General features: G+C 43.3%; 1 protein-coding gene across 1 annotated transcript in view; it reads right to left on the reverse strand.

The window, feature by feature from the left end:
- Window positions 1–17082, reverse strand: part of APC2 (APC regulator of WNT signaling pathway 2) — a 63676-nt gene that overhangs the window by 9024 nt on the left and 37570 nt on the right. Inside the window, exons 8-12 of the mRNA XM_030219911.1 lie at window positions 14284–14665; window positions 13545–13640; window positions 10259–10398; window positions 5098–5175; window positions 1596–1712 (exon numbers count right to left, since the gene is read on the reverse strand). Of these exons, the coding sequence (XP_030075771.1) occupies window positions 1596–1712; window positions 5098–5175; window positions 10259–10398; window positions 13545–13640; window positions 14284–14665 (813 nt within the window). The remainder of the gene's footprint in view (window positions 1–1595; window positions 1713–5097; window positions 5176–10258; window positions 10399–13544; window positions 13641–14283; window positions 14666–17082) is intronic.

Raw genomic sequence — 17082 nt, forward strand, 5'->3', positions numbered from 1 at the left:
CCATCCCCACTATCATTTTCGTCGCCCTTCGCTGTACCTTTTCCAATTCTACTATATCTTTTTTGAGATACGGAGACCAGTACTGAACACAATACTCCAGGTGCGGTCGCACCATGGAGCGATACAACGGCATTATAACATCCGCACACCTGGACTCCATACCCTTCTTAATAACACCCAACATTCTATTCGCTTTCCTAGCCGCAGCAGCACACTGAGCAGAAGGTTTCAGCGTATCATCGACGACGACACCCAGATCCCTTTCTTGATCCGTAACTCCTAACGCGGAACCTTGCAAGACGTAGCTATAATTCGGGTTCCTCTTACCCACATGCATCACTTTGCACTTGTCAACATTGAACTTCATCTGCCACTTGCACGCCCATTCTCCCAGTCTCGCAAGGTCCTCCTGTAATCGTTCACATTCCTCCTGCGACTTGACGACCCTGAATAATTTTGTGTCATCGGCGAATTTAATTACCTCACTAGTTATTCCCATCTCTAGGTCATTTATAAATACATTAAAAAGCAACGGACCCAGCACAGACCCCTGCGGGACCCCACTAACTACCCTCCTCCACTGAGAATACTGGCCACGCAATCCTACTCTCTGCTTCCTATCTTTCAACCAGGGTTAGTGACCACTGGGGGAGTAAAGGAAGTCATCCCTGATTCCCTCCAGTGGTCATCTAGGGCACTTTTTTGTGGCTTATTCGTTAATGAAACAGGTCTAGATGAAAACGTCCAACTTATAGCCCTGGATGTTTTTTGTTTTGTTCCATTATGGCAGAAAAACGTCCACGTGCACGCTCGTGCATGCTCAGTTTCATTAAAATGAGCGTGCACAGTGCTGAAAACAGGACAAGGCACCTGCAATGTGAGATCAGTGCGGGACAAACGCTTTAGCTGGTGGGGGTTGGGAACCCCCTCCAGCCAAGGTACCTTCCAGCGGCGGCAGGGGAGGGGGAGCAGTGGCAGCGGGGAGGCAGAAGTGGTACTTTCCAGCGGTGGCGGGGGAGGGGTGCAGCAGCGTCAGGGAGAGCAGCAGCGGGAGGGGGGGCAGAACTTGCAGTGGGAGGGCAGCAGTGGGGAGATGGGCCAAAATGTGCCCCCTCACTTTGTGCTCTGGCCCCCCTCCCATTGAGGTCCGGCTACACCCCTGCCTCAAGGACCAGTACACCACCAGGTCTTGTAGATAGGCACAGGAGGGCTTGTTGGAGCTTGGGGGGGGGGGGCAAGAAGGGGGATCAGATGGGTCTCAGAGGGGGGATATGTGAACTCTGCTTATTCAGCTCCTGGCTGAATATCGACCTGGACCTACAAAAGATCCAGTAACTAGCTACTGTGCAGTCTGGCCCAGATAATCAATGCTGATGGCCAAACATGGCTTGGCATTGAATAACTAGAGCTAATTTAGCCAGCGATGTACCAGACAATTTCTAAATAAAGCATGCAGACGGTGATACATATGAAGGCTTCATCCACGTTTGTGTCAGAACACCAGCCCTTCATAATGAAGGATCTGTAAGAGCTAGCCCAAAGTGCTTGGTAGAAGGGGAATTAACTACATCCACAGTCTGAGAATGGGCTTATACCTTTGTGGCTCGTAGGGCACACTGCATCAGTCCGGTCACACTGCCCACCTCACGTAACATCTTCTTGCTGTTAATGTCTGCCCGCCAGGATAAGTTCCGTAGAATACTGGAGACCACCTGCAGAAGAAAGCAGCAAGGCCTAAGCACCATCAGCAGTATTAACTGCAGAAACAAATAAATGACAGCGGTGGCCTGAAGCTGTCATGTCCTCTAACTAAGACATCTTTCACACCAAATTCCTCACCTGGCCTGGCCTGCTAGGAGTTTAAGGAATTAGATATATTTCACTCTGGGTAGTGTCTCCAAATGGGTTACTTTTGCATATAGACGAATCAAAATTGGATAGCAAAAGGTCAAAACTTTATCTTTACAAAACCTTTTGCTAGACTTACTCCTGAGGGAGAACCATAGAAAGGGACAAATAGAACTTAATCATTAAACAAAAGAAGCGTCAACGGTTCAGGGAAAGTCGTAGACTTTTCAAACAACCATTAATGGACTACTATCACTAGCTTCAACTGAAACACAGAAAAACATCAGTGAAAACTGTCGATGGAGAAAAAAAAACACTGTATCAAAACCATTTCAGTAAATGTTCTAAAATATCACTGTCCCAAAACTATGTACTCTCACAACTTCAGTCATAAAGAAAAAAAAACACAAAAATATCCTATATAATAATTTGCACCTCCAACGTTCCATGTCTGGATGCCTGGGTTCTTAACATCTCCTGACGTCAGCCAGCCTCCAGCGTTCCATTTCCCCTCACCGTCCCGACCTCACGTCAAGACGTAATGACGTCAGAGGGCGGAACAGTGAGAGGGAAGGGAACGCTGGAGGCGAGCTGACATCAGAAGGGATGTTATGAACGGAACAGAAGCCAGTGCCAGCCAGCCAGAGAACGTTCAGGTTCAAATCGAGGGGAGGAGAGAATCGCGGGACATTGAGGGGAGGGAAGGAGGGAGGAAGGGCAGGGAAGAGGAGAATTGATGGACATGGATGGGATGGGAGAACAGTAGAGGAGAGAATCACGGGGACACGGATGGGAGGGCAGGGAAGAGGAGAATCGCTGGACATGGAGGGGAGGGGAGGGAAGAATCGCTGGACATGGAGGGGAGGGCAGGGGAGAGAGAAAAAAAAAGCTTACATGACAGCCTTCTAGGGCCCATTTCATTGTTGAGGAAACGGGCATGGTTCCACTAGTATATCCTATATAATAAAACGCACCTCCAACATTCTGAAGCTGACTGCATGGCTGAGGCATTCCTGCTCTCTGTATCCATCTCCTGAATTGACATCAAGTACTTCCGGGTTCGTCACAAGCAGAAGTGACCAACCACACGAGGTTTCTCGGCTTCAGGATGTTGGAGGTGCATTCTATTAAATAGGACTGGTCAGTTCCTTGAAGCACAGCCAGAGCTCAGCGTCCTGCACAGTAACGCTCAGACACCAGAGAGAGAGGAGGGGCCTGACATCAGAGAGAGGGAGGGAGGGGGGGGGCCTGACACCAGAGAGGGGGGTATCTCTGTCACACACACACTCTCTCTCACACAGTCAATGTCTTTCTCTCTCTCACTCTCACACACTGTCTCTCACACACTCTATGTCTCACACTGTATCACATTCACTCTCTATGTGTCACACAGTCACTCACACACTCTTTTGGTCTCATACACTCAGTCTCACAGAGAGTCTGTATCTCACACACACTCTCTTGCACACACTGTATCTGTGTGAAACACACACTCTCTCTCACACTGTGTCTCACATACGCACTTGCACACACTCTCATTCTCACACATTCTCTCACAGACACACTCGCACCCAGACTCACTCTCTCTCTCACACACACACACACACACTCGCACATTCACTCTCTCTTTCACACACAGTCACTCTCACATACACTCTCTCAAACATACACACTCTGAGGAAAACCTTGCTAGCGCCTGGTTCATTTGTGTCAGAAACGGGTCTTTTTTTACTAGTATATATATATTGCCAAAAAAGGCTGAAAAAGCATTCCAATGATGTGAAATTGGGAAAAAAAGTACTTAATTATGTGTATTATGAACCATTGACAGTACTTTGGTTCAGGGCTCAAATCCTCCTTTAAAATGACAGGCCCTAGGTTTGTGTGACACTGGCTTGACCTTCAGTGCAGTATCAAAGCATATGATCTGTTGAGACACCTTGGTACAAGTCAGAATGAGGAACGGGCGTAGGTGGAAAGATAGATGAACATGGTGCAGCAACATGGTGGTTTCAGATGTTCTGTAGTTGCAGAGCCAGATAATGTAGGAGTGCTTCATTAACGTTAAGTGCCTCCATTTTTTTGATGCTGTAGATCAAAAAGTTGTTATTTCAATATTTAAGAGCAGAAATCTGTACAAGTAATTCAGCTGAAGAGCAAGAAAGACGCTCAGCTATTTTGTGGAGTTTTTTATGCCTGAGGATAGAAACCCAGCATGTGTTACTTTTATTGATAGTAACCTTGCTTAAAACCTGTGGCTGTTTGCCTAAGGTTTCTGAGGGCTTTTTCTCCATTCAAAAGCACTTTATTTGAAGACTGATAGAGTTCTGTATAATTTGGTATCTCTGCCTACACCCCTGGAAGTCACACTTTGTATTTCTTATTGTATTTTTGCATTTGCCACTTGTTTTTACTTGTTTGTTGATCTAAATTGTTTAAAAAGCTTTTTCTCTTGTTTTGTTAATTCTGTTGCTTCCTTCCTTACATGTAGTGGTGAATTCTCATTGGAATAACTGTTCAGTTTTCTATGCAGGCTCAGCCATGCTTCAGCAGCAACTTTCTGAGAGATGTGTGAAAGCAATCAAACAATTCAATAGTAGCTTTGCACTGCATACCTCAGTGGTAACACTACTACTACTACTTATCATTTCTATAGCGCTACTAGACGTACGCAGCTGGTTTATTCCTACTGATCCTAAATAACCAAAACTACTACTACTTAACATTTCTAAAGCGCTACTAGGGTTACGCAGCGCTGTACAATTTAACATAGAGGGACAGTCCCTGCTCAAGGAGTTTACAATCTAAAAGACAAGTGAACAGTCAGTCCGAAAGGGGCAGTCAAATTGGGGCAGTCTGGATTTACTGAGCGGTAAGAGTTAGGTGCCGAACGCAGCATTGAAGAGTTGGGCTTTAAGCAAAGACTTGAAGATGGGCAGGGAGGGGGCTTGGCGTAAGAGCTCAGGAAGGTTGTTCCAAGCATGGGGTGAGGCGAGGCAGAATGAGCAGAGCCTGGAGTTGGCGGTGGTGGAGAAGGGTACTGAGAGGAGGGATTTGTCCTGTGAACGGAGGTTTCGGGTGGGAGCATAAGGGGAGATGAGGGTAGAAAGGTAGTGAGGGGCAGCAGACTGAGTGCATTTGTAGGTAAGAAGGAGAAGCTTGAATTGAATGCGGTATCTGATTATAACTAAAACCTACTGTGCAACTCATCAAGCCAACACCCCCTTCTGGACACCCTGGATCACTCACCTGATGCAACTCTTCATTCTCTGATGCCAGATGGGCCACAATAGCCTGCATACAGCCTCGTCTTCCAGACAGAGTTGCCTGCCAAGGGGAAAAAAAAGTGGAGGTTACAGTATGACCCTGATAGTCAAAAAAATCTAGGCATCTAACTTTTAGTTACGTGCCTAGATGTGAATGTCCACAAATTATCCTGGGCTCCCTATCTAAAATGGGGGCAGAGCCAGGGCGGAGATGGGTTAGCAGCGAGGCCGGTTTAACCATCAGGCAAACAAGGTGGCTGCATAGGACAGGAACTGCTTAGAGGTGACAAAGAGTAGCTACAGTCAAAACAAAGATATAAGGACCAACAGTTACACAAACTCAAAAATCATCACCATGTAACACTTACCTGCAGGGAAAGTGGGTAATTTTCAAACAGGTAATTTACCCAGATAAATAGGTTTTGGAACTTTACCTCAATATTTACAAGTATGATATCTATATCTACTTATTCATTTTTATAGGACTGATCTGGGAGAGATAGTGTTGGGAAGATATGATGGGGTGATATGATTTAATTAGGAAAATCTCAGAGGAGGGAGCCTAGGAGCCAGAAAGGTAGTTGAGAGAAAGGGAGCACACAAGGCTGAAGGTTTCTCTAGAGCACCTAATACCTTTGCACCAGTCCTGGTTGGCACCGTGAGTTAGACATTCAGTGCTGATTTTCACACTTGGATGCATAACTGAGGCACCAAAAGATAGGAAGTTCTATTGACTTTCACACAAACCTCTATACAGTCATGAAGGCTAGCTATCTAAAAGTGACAATATTGGTTCCTAAGCCCATTTTCTTTAATGCCTGTATCATAATTCCCAATCCACTCTATCAAAGGCCTTTATGGCACCAATTACTAATATCATAGAGGACTGCTCACTTTTCAGTTATACTATGCTCATACTAAGTTAGCAATTCTCTTTATATTATCCTCTGCCTGCCTCCTTAGGATAAAACCATGTGAAAGTCAATGGGTCTTCTTCATAAGCTTTAGTCTGGGTAGGTGCACCCTACAAGGTTGCCCTTTATCGCTCCTGTTATTTTCGTTAACTGTGGAGCCTCTTGCTGAGAGAATAAGGTGCAACCCAGATGTAAAGGGGGATAAGGTAGGAGATGAAGCTCATAAAATTACTCTTTTTGCTGATGGCATCATGATGAGTTTGACGAGACCCAAATTATCCTAGACAGTTGTGATAAGGGAGTGTTTGAATTTCAGGAGGATTTTGGGATTCAAAATAAATATGAATAAGAAAGGGGTGCTCAATGTTAACCTTCTTAGGTCAGGTGAGAGGGATGTACAATCTGAACTTACCTAAAAATGGGCACAGGAGTCACTCAGATATTTGGGGATGAGCATCTCCAGGGAAGTGAACAAATTTTACAGTCTAAATTATCTGTTTTAAGATTTGACAAATAATATGCATAAATGGCAGGATGGAACTCTTTCCTGGGGTATCCGGTCAAAATAGCTCTGTCAAAAAAGCCCCTAGACAAAATAACCCCAAGAAAAATAAACCTAACATCTAGGTTGTTGTAGAGATATTATTCAAAGTCCTTGGTACTGATCAAGGTTAGAGCCCTTTAATGCAGGGTTCTGAAAGGAGTCTTGTGCCTGGCTACTGGCTTCAGGACCACTGCTAGAATGGCCAGATTAGGAACTACTAGTTGGACTTCTGCCAGGAATTAGTGAAATAACTCTGTTTTCCAGCAGACTAATTTTTAAAATCTGTTCACAGTGTATTGCTAGACTTGCCGTAGTCTATTACACCGGCAGGAATTTCCTGAAGTGCCTTAAGTGACAGAATAGTCCTCTTTTTTACCATAAAACAATATATATTTTTTAGTAGACTTCTTATTGTTGTGATGGGCTATTTTTTTTTCAAGGGGGCTATTTTGTCAAGGGCTATTTTGTTAGGGGCCGATTTGTCAAGGGCCTATTTTGTGTCAGGGCTATTATGACGGGGTGCCCTTTCCTGGTTTGGGCAGATTGTAACTGACAAAATGATGATTCTTCCTCAACTTTTATTTCTGTTCCCAGCACTAACAATTAGTGCACCACAGGAAGCTTTGAGAAAGCTTCAGAAAGAGCTTGATATTTGTCTGGGGTAAAAAAAAAAAACCCTCTGAGAAAGGTGAAGACAATCCTATTCCACTCTAGGAGACAGGGTGGGTTGGCTGTCCCTGATTGTAGACAGTATTATATGGCATCACTATTAAAGTATTTACTGGAATGGCAATGGGATAGGATAAGCCCATATGTGCAAGTTGAGCAATTATTTTGTGGGTGAATGCCCTGTTTGCTACCTACCCTGGATTACACATAGCAAGTTCAAAGGTTATAGAATCAGTTAATACTAAATCAGATAATCCTTTCACTAGGTGCTTAGGGGACAATTTTCTTACACAGGTGCCAGGGGTGTACTGACAGTAATCTGGGCAGTAAGGATCATTGGACCATCCCCTCATCCCCCCCCCCCCCCCCCCCCCCCCACTCACTCAGATCACTGGCTCTGCATCTGTCCAGTTCCTGCTGCCTCTCTTTTCCTCTGCCTTTAAGCTGCCACTGATCTTTTCCGTTATAGCACAGTCTGGCTGCTGAAACAAGTACAGCTCAGCCTCTGGGTACCTCAAAGCCTCCTTGTCTCCATGCAGGAGCACCGGCAGCTACATTAACTGCCCGCCACTGACGCCAGAACTTTTCTCTGCCATAGCTCGTCCTTACGGAAGAAAGAAATTAGGTGAGGGGGACATGGCTGAGAGAAGTTCTGGCTTCAGCTGCAGACAGCCAATATAGCTGCCAATGCCCCTGCATAGAAAAAAGGACACTTTGAGCCACTACCCAGGGGGTGGGGGTGAGGTGGGGTTCGTAGATGGGAGATGCTGGAGTGCGAGAGGGAGAGAGAGAGAGGGAGTCCCATACCTGGGGACGAAGGGGAAAGAGGGATGTTGGGTACATGGGAGGGAAGTACTGGGCCCCCCACTGCCCTGGGCCCTTGGACACTGCCTGGTTGCCTGAATGGTCAGTACGCCCCTGACAAGCGCTAACATTTACATACCCACTACATGTGTAAATGTTTAGAATAATGGCATTTATACGTGGATGTGTGTACATACACACATAAATGCCTCCTAAGAACTATTCTGCAAATACTCGCTTAACTTACACAGTGTGTATTTGCAAGGTGAGTGTTACACATGGGCAGGGCTCCCGCTTACACACATATCCCCGGATTGTACAAATTGACGTACAAAATTCCGCAAGCAAAACTGTGTGTGATCCTGATCTGAGTGTGCAACTAAAATATCACCAATAACTGGGTGAAAACAATCAATTATTGGAGTTAATAACAATTAACAATTAGGATCTGTGCATGCATCTTGGTACGCACTATTCTGTAAAAATCCACACACAACTCTTTAGCGTACAACTCAAAAGGGGGCGTAGCCATGAGAGGGGCATGGGCGGGTCTGGGGTGTTCGCTAAAGGCACACACAGAATTACAGAAGACCAGGGATCCAAGCCTAACGTACGCGCCAGGATTTACACCCGGTTTCAGTTGGTATAAATCTTCCTGCCCAAAGTTTGGCATGGAAATTGGCTCTAAGTGCTATTCTATAAACGGCATGCAACTCTGAGCACCACTGATAAAATAGCATGATGCGCGGATTTTTTCGGTACCCAAATTTGGACGCTATTTGCCACATTGAGCCTGCAAATAGGTGGGAAAATGTGGGGTAGAAATGCAACAAATTAATAAATAAATAAAATAAATCTAGTCCCTAACCTGCAGAATACTGTTAAGATACATGAATTTCTCCAATATTTTATAGTTTTATTATACTTACTATACTGCTCTAACTGGCGAACAGAGCAGAGCGGTGTACAGACTAAAATATAAAAACAATAGAAGAACGAAACTACAATATCAATAACACAGCATACCAATCACACACAAAAGAAGAAAAAGGGCAAGGGAAGAAGGGTCAAAGAAGCATATAAAGGAGGAGAGCTGGACTGCAATTCCGACCTTGGCGTACCACCCCCATAGTCCTGAGAAAAGAGCCAAGCTTTTAATTCACTTTGAAACTTTCTGAAAGAAGTATTACTAAGAAGTGATAAGGGAAGCCCATTCCAACCAAAAGGTGCAAGAAAAAAGAAAGCAGGTTGGTTGTCTAGTAAATTCCAGTTGAGCAGATCCGGGACTGGGGAGAACCAAGCTATAGAGCTGGTGAAAGTGTGAACTCCTGACTGTTAGGCATGTATATACTTGGTTAGGCTAATATTCTATAAAGGAACGTATACACCTATATTCCCTTAAAAATAGACCCCTGCCAAGCACCCTCTGGGTGTCTAATTGTAGATGCTCTGTTATAGCATTGCCCTTTTAGTGTCACGTTGGCAGATGGTCTGGTCGAAAGGAGGGAGGGAGGTAAATTTTCTTATAGCCACAATGTGGTTCAACCCAGACTTCCAGCATGGGGAGAACGTGGGGGTTTATGGAAGATGGGAAAGGATGGAATTGAGTACATTTAGCCAACATATTAAGGACAGCAGGTTTTTGACTTTTAGTGAAATGAAGGATGAGTTTGAGTTGGCAGCTGGGGATTTTTTTGGTTTTATAAGTGCTACATTACCTATTATGAAGAAAGGCTTTGTAATTAGAAGAGGGGGGGGGGGTTATACATCATTCGAAGGGATGTGGGCCTCCTGTAATGAATCAAGAGGAGTAATCTCACAATTTTACTCTTGTTTGGGGGAAGTGGAGATTTAAAAATTGGAATATACGAGGCATTTGGGCTGTGAACTTAGTGGGAACCAATGTATTGGGATATATGGCCAAGCGAGCCATTCTTCAGTCTCAGCCTTGTTATGAAGTCTTGTATAGGTGGTACTTGATCCCCCACCCCAAGGTTTAATGTAATGTTTCTTGTATTGTTTTTCTGTTATGTACCTTAACAATACTAATATAAATTACAGGAAAAAAAAGATAGAAGTTTACATTTTGAGACACCTACATTTGTTTCCTAACTAAAGCACCAAAATGAAGTATTGAGCCCTCTTTCAATATTAGGGAATCTGAGCTTCACAAATACCCCAGCAGTCACCCTCTTGCAACAGTCCAACCCTACCTTGTTAACCACATCTCCAAAGGTGAGGTTCGTGAGGGTCATGCCTGCATAGCGTCTCAAAGCAAGGTTAAGAGGATCATTTGTCATCTTGTGCATCTCATAATCAACCTGTAAGAGCTCAGCAATGGCCTGTAATCCTCCTGCATAAACAGAAAAAAATTTAGAAAAATGAACTGGACTGGAAGGACTGAAATCAGTTTTTGTGACCTATCCAGAGCCGGTGGTTGGGAGGCGGGGATAGTGCTGGGCAGACTTATGCGGTCTGTGCCCTGAAGAACACAGGTACAGATCAAAGTAGGGTATACATAAAAATTAGCACATATGAGTTATCTTGTTGGGCAGACTGGATGGACCGTGCAGGTCTTTTTCTGTCGTCATCTACTATGTTACTATGTTATGTATGTTTGTACAGGACATGAGTCATAGTAAGCGTATCTGTGTAATACAGCCAGCTCACTCCTACTGAGTATGCGCCTGTAATACAGTAAATACACATATCTCAGTGTAAGAAAGCCGTTTCACTTAGAGTGAGTGTGTAGGTCTGAAACTGGTATCAAAGATCTCCACCAAGTGCTTGGGATTCAGTCCTTCCTCTCTTTGGAATCTAAAAAGGATAGGACCCTATTTCTCATCAGAAACATTCAGACAATTGGTACAATCATTAACATTATCCCAATTTGATTATTGTAATGCCATATATGCTGGCTGTAAGGAGTACCTGTTGAAAAAACTCCAAACAGCTCAAAACACTGCAGCCAGGTTCATATACAAAATCAAATTACACTGGCTTCCCATCAAAGCGAGAATCATCTTCAAATTATGTACCTTTATCTTTGAAATACTAAATGGCACAGTTTCAGACTATATGGTACCATTAATAAACTTACCTCAAAGAAACACTAAATATGAGGCAAGAAAACTATCTCAGACTACACTTCCCAAATTGCAAAAAAGTGATCTACAAAACTGTCCACTCTGCAGACTTCACTTATCTAGGAACCAAATGGTGGAAGTCCTTACCACCCAAAATAAGAAATATTCAGGAATATACTAGATTCCGCAAAGTCCTCAAATCGTTCCTATTCAAACAAACCCTCACAAAGAACAACCATATCTCAAACAATTAATTATTACCTGAATTGGTTATTACTCTATTCACTATTAACTTCATGTACAATTTCTCATTCATAATAGATTTTCTAAATGTTAAACATCCATAGCTATCCCAGTATGTTTATGATACTGTATTGTAAAATTGGATTCTTACAACAAACTGCTTTCTTATGCATTATTCTTTGTTATGTATTATTATAACACATTGTAAGCCACATCGAACCCAAACTTTTTTTGGGATATGTGGGATGTAAATGTCACAAATAAATAAACAAATAGCATGTAGGCTCCAAGACAAAGGATCATTCTTTAACACAGCAAGTAAGTGTCTCTGTAAAATATTAAGCTCATTTATGACTTGTGTGTATCTCACGTATCCTGTACATTCATGGCTCACACGTTAAGACTGCAATTAGGAGTGAAGATGGGATTCTTCGTGAAGCAGCATTAGTGAATGGCAAAACAACGCACTCTTGTTGAGGAATTTACATTTGATGGATTTTAGCTGTGGAACTGTATCCAGCATTCAGTCCAACATAGTGATGGCAAAGGTTGAGAGCAGCACTGCAAGTTGTCAGATAAGTGCACGGTTTTCCACTAGTGATGTTTGCTAAACGCTGGCTGGCTTTTTTTCAGCTTTTTTCCGTTTGTTTGTAGTTGATTGATCTTTCTGACACCTTTTGATTTTTTTTAAATTTAGAGACATATTTATTCAGTTCTTACATTTGTACAGATGTTTAATGGGGATTTTTGTTTTTTAGAACCGGTGGTTTTTCTCCTTATAGTTTGGAGTTTTTTTCCACTGGTTCAGTGTTTTCCCCTAGTGGGAATCGATGATAGAAAAGGACTCCTAGAAGTGATAGAGGGTTTTACAATCTTTAAGATTTCCCCTATCGGGAGATTTGAGGTTCCAGTTATTTAATGATTAACATTATATAAGGACACAAATATTATGGCTCTAAAGTCAATTTGAAACAAACTTTTTATTAGTAAGTATAGCTTTCTAGAAGTTTGTTATCCCAGTACCAAAGTTGTATTCTACATATATTTATACACTAATTAATATTCAGCTGGCAGCAATGTTTTTTTTTTTAATGCACGGACCATTGCTGGCTAAACTACATCCAGATATTCAATGCCAGGCCATGTTTTGGCACTGGCATTAAATGTCCAAATCTCATTGGCCCCTGGAACTTATATGGATCCCAGCCAATATTCAAATCTGATATTCAGTCAGGACCAACATAAGGGGATTAGTAATTTTCGTCTCCATCAATTCTGACCGTCCCCCCCTTGTAAATCCCCCCAAGAACAGCCCCCTCCTGGCACACCCCTTCATGACCCATCCCCAGAGAATAAACTCCTCCCCCCTTCACCCAGCCACTTGTAGGACCTGCCCCCACTTTGGGACTACCTTAAGCTCCCAGGTGGCCTAGTGGGGTAGGCTGGGCAGGAGTGAACCCCACCTGCTCCTGCCCTTAATGGTTCCACTTGTAAAACGGCTGCAGTGACCTCTAGCAGTAGTCTTGTGGTACTACTGCTAAGGGTTAGCCTTCCATATCACTAGAGGTATGGCAGCCATTTTAGAAATGGAACCACCAGGAGCAGAAGCAAGTGGGGTTCACTCCTGCTTGGTCTACCCCATCAGACCACCAGGGAGCATAATGTAGGCCCAGGGTTGGGGGAACCTTCAGGTGGCTAGGTGAGGAGGGATATGCTCTTAGGGGATATGGTGCCAGGAAGGGTTTGCCATGGGGGGGGGGGGGGGGGGGAGGGTGCCTCTCTGTGAAGATTACACCCTCCACAACTTGGTTCAGAGTTGTAGCTACCTCTCTGTGCAGATTATTATAACTGCCACTTTGTGTGCATTACACTCTCCCGCATGCATTTTTTTAGGGTCATAACTGTCGCTATGTGCCCATTACCCTCTCCCCCATGCTTTTGTTTAGAGTCATAACATATACTCTGTGCAGATTACCCCCCACGCTTGCCTAACATTTTTAATAAACCACAAATAACATAAGACACTTTTAGACACTTTAGGTACTTGTGAATGAAAAACTAAAATCTGATTCTAGAAATACTCCCAGATTATGAATCTCTCTTCTTTGGTTTGATCATTCATGGCATTTCATATAACAGACCCACCCCACTCACAATGTGTGTAACATACCTAACTCATTCATCGCTTGTCTGTATGCCTCATCAAATGAAAGCTTCATCACAGCACAAGTGGCCTGGCAGATCTGTGGCTCAATAGATACTGGTACTGAAAGAAAACAGGAAAACGTTTAGAGGCTGCCTCAGAAGGATACCGTTACTTTGATGTGCCCTTGCCACTAATCAGTTAGTATGACTGCATATGCAATGAGGAGCTCTTAAGCATAACCGTTCAGAGAAGTACTATTTGAGGGCAACCAAAACTGTTTTGTTCGATTTCAGCTGAAACCGAATCTGCAACCAAAATTCACCGTTGCCACAGGAATTCACGACAGCCATTTTGACTGCAGAGCGATTGGGAGTCAGGAGTGAGGCCTGCTTTTGTTGGGGGGGGGGGGGGGGATAGAGTTGGAACCACTTTTGTTTGACGTGAGGGGGAGTGTAGCTTTCAGCTGAAAATGCACCAGCATTTTTGGCTGAAACCGCAACACGGTCAAATTTGAATTTCAGGCCGGTTTCAGCACCAAAACCAAAAACCGAAATTCAGTCGGCCTCTAAGTACAGTATGTGTCTATTTAGTTATTGAATTTGATATACCACATATAAAACCAAAGTTTACAATAAATAGGATTGTACAAGGGAGATAGTTAACAATATAGATACGGCAGTAGTGGGGGTCTGCATTCTCTCATGCCAATGTAGATTCTCCCACCCCACACTCTCCTTATAACCTCCTAAGTACATACCCAAACTCGCATCAAGGCCTTTCCCGTCTCCACTGTCTTTATTCTGCATCTCCAACCAGTCCCAGCAAGTCTCAGAGTATGAGCGAACCTGCTCCAGCACATGCAGGACTCGCATCTCCTTCTTGGCTTGTCCTTCCTCTGGCTGTGAGAAGATGATATTGTGCAAAGCTGCATTGGCATGCATGCGGGAATCCTTGCTGCTGCTTCCTCCAGGAACTGTGACATCTCGGTCTGTGTCATGCAGGATTTGGATCAGAAATGGGAGACAACCAGATTTTCGCATGGCGATACAGCTGTCCTGGGAACTGGACATGGCCAGCAGTGTACGAGACATCTCCTCCTTGTCCCGTGTCGCTAACATGGACAAGAGCCAGAACACAACCTCCACCTAAGGATCACAAGACATCTTTCTGCTTAGATAAGGAATCTGTGTATTTTCATTGTATAGGATCCAATGGTGTATTTAGAAGGTAATTTTTGGGTAGGCCAATAGGTAGAATGAGGGGGGGCATGATGCATTTCCTCCCCATCCCTCCCAACTCAACAGCTAGTGGGGATCCCCAAGCCCCGCCAGCTGAAGGCATCTGGTGCCTGCCATAACCCTTGTCAGAAAATAGTGCCATGCACAAGAAATGACCATGCACGGTTTGAGCCCTGCCGCTGCCTGTTGCCATTTTATGATAGGGGTTATGGAAGGCTGCAGATGTCTTCAGCTTGTGGGGCTTAGAAATCCATCAAATGAAAATAGTGCAGGAAAACTGGTGCAACATACGGTAAATCTATACTAAACAAAGAAATAACACCAGAAACAATGGCTAATCCACTGATACATTCTTTTAAATACTTAGTATTTTTAGTCTGCTTTATGTAAATTTTTGTAAAAAGGAGAGAACCCCTCAGAACCTATCGGACATGACGTCCTAGGTTTACAACGTGCCTGGTAGTGGCCGTTGATAGTTTCTATCATGGGGGTTCAAAATTCTCCTTGTTTTTATGTGTATAAATGCTAAGTGTTGCCTTATACTTGTTGGCGCTTTTGATTAAGTCTTTTGTTAGATTACAGTCAGCACTTTAATGTTATTTTTTTGAAACACAGCATGATAAAAATGTACATCACAAGAAATGTATGAGTTCCAAATCCTTGTTTAGGCCATTTGGAATTACCGAGTCTAACTGATAGATAGCACGTTGTTCGGCTTTTAACAGTGCACTATCCAGATTTCCACCTCGCCAACTATTTTTAAAAGTCTTAAAAATGAAAAATTTAATATCATCGCAATTATGTTTAGCCTGTGTCCAATGTTCCACTAGAGGTGCAGTCTTAATTTGTCTTTATTGCTATTCTTATTCCAGATTATTTCAAATGTTGCATCCTCATTTACCTTTTATAATGTTTTGTGAAATTATATGTTTTTAGACTTTTATGGTTTTAATAGTGTTTGAATGTCACCATTACACGTATTATATACAGAATTTTGCATGGAAGACTTTTGTATGTGTTTTACATATTTTTATATGTTATGTTTTTTGTTTTAGACCCCTGAGGAAGGCCTTTTTGGCCGAAACATGGACCGTGTAGGGTCCCAATAAACATTTTTTGTGCTCTTACCATCTGTGGTTTCAGTCTGGTCTTTTTGGATTTCTTCAGTTTCTTTTGTTTTGTGCGTTTGACATTTTTTGTGGGAGATTTGGACTCTCTTTTTGTTGGTCTTCAGCTTTTAAACTGGCCATCTTGAGTCTTCACCTCAGATAATTTACATAGAGGAACATTTTTGAAAGGCCATCCAAGTCAGAATTGGGACGTCCTACTCATAACCCCCCCCCCCCCCCACAATAAAAACCATTCATCTCACAGCCATTTTCAAACAGGAAACATGTTGGGGTTTCCTGTTTGAAAGTATGTGAGAACGTCCAAACTGAACAGCTATTTTATAAACTGAAACGTCCAAGTTATGAATGCCAAAACTCCTGGGACAAAGACCATCTTTCTGGCAACATTTTTACAGAAATGGCCACATAGACATCCTTGCAGAGCAGAGAGGCAGCCTATTGGTCAGTACAATGGACTCTAAACCAGGGCACCAAGGTTCATATCCGCCTGCAACTCTTATTTTAAATGCTGAGCCCTCCAGAAACAGGGAAAAATACATACTATATGCCATCTCAATAGCCTTCAGGCTTGCAGGTGAATAAGTACTTAGCTACAGTTGGTATATGTCTGTTTCTGGACAGCTCACAATTTAAAGGGGAAAAAAAGGGAAAAGCTGAAGTAGGAATTGAACCTGAGTCCCCTGGTTTACAGTCCACTACACTGACCACTAGGCTATTCCTTAGGCCTGCTTTGCTTAGAATGTCTATAATACCTGATATTCCTTTCTGATTTTCAGGGGCGAGGGAGGGGGCCAAACAACCGAGGGATTCATGAGGGGTCTTGCCTTAATCCCTCCAGTGTCAGCTGCTCAATCAGAGCACCTTTTTGTATCCTTGATGTGACTGAAAAGAGTCTAAAAAAATAAAATCCTTCTTTTTAGACCTGGATGTTTCTTCCAATTTGATTGTCGCCGTTGGATGTCCTAATTTTTGGCCCTCTGCAATCCAGCCCAAAATATGCCACAACCCCCCATCCCCTGCTATCTGGACAAACTGCAGTGTAGGACATTTTTGTCAGATGGAGGTTTTGTTTTTGGGGTTGTTGGTTTTTTTTTGTCATTTTGATGCCATTTTGAGACATCCATATGCTTTGAAAATGAGCCCCAATAGCAATTAATAGATGACAGCAGAAAAAAAACTGACCTATCCAATCTG

This window comes from Microcaecilia unicolor, chromosome 11 (genome assembly GCF_901765095.1).
Source record: "Microcaecilia unicolor chromosome 11, aMicUni1.1, whole genome shotgun sequence".
NCBI lineage: Eukaryota > Metazoa > Chordata > Amphibia > Gymnophiona > Siphonopidae > Microcaecilia > Microcaecilia unicolor.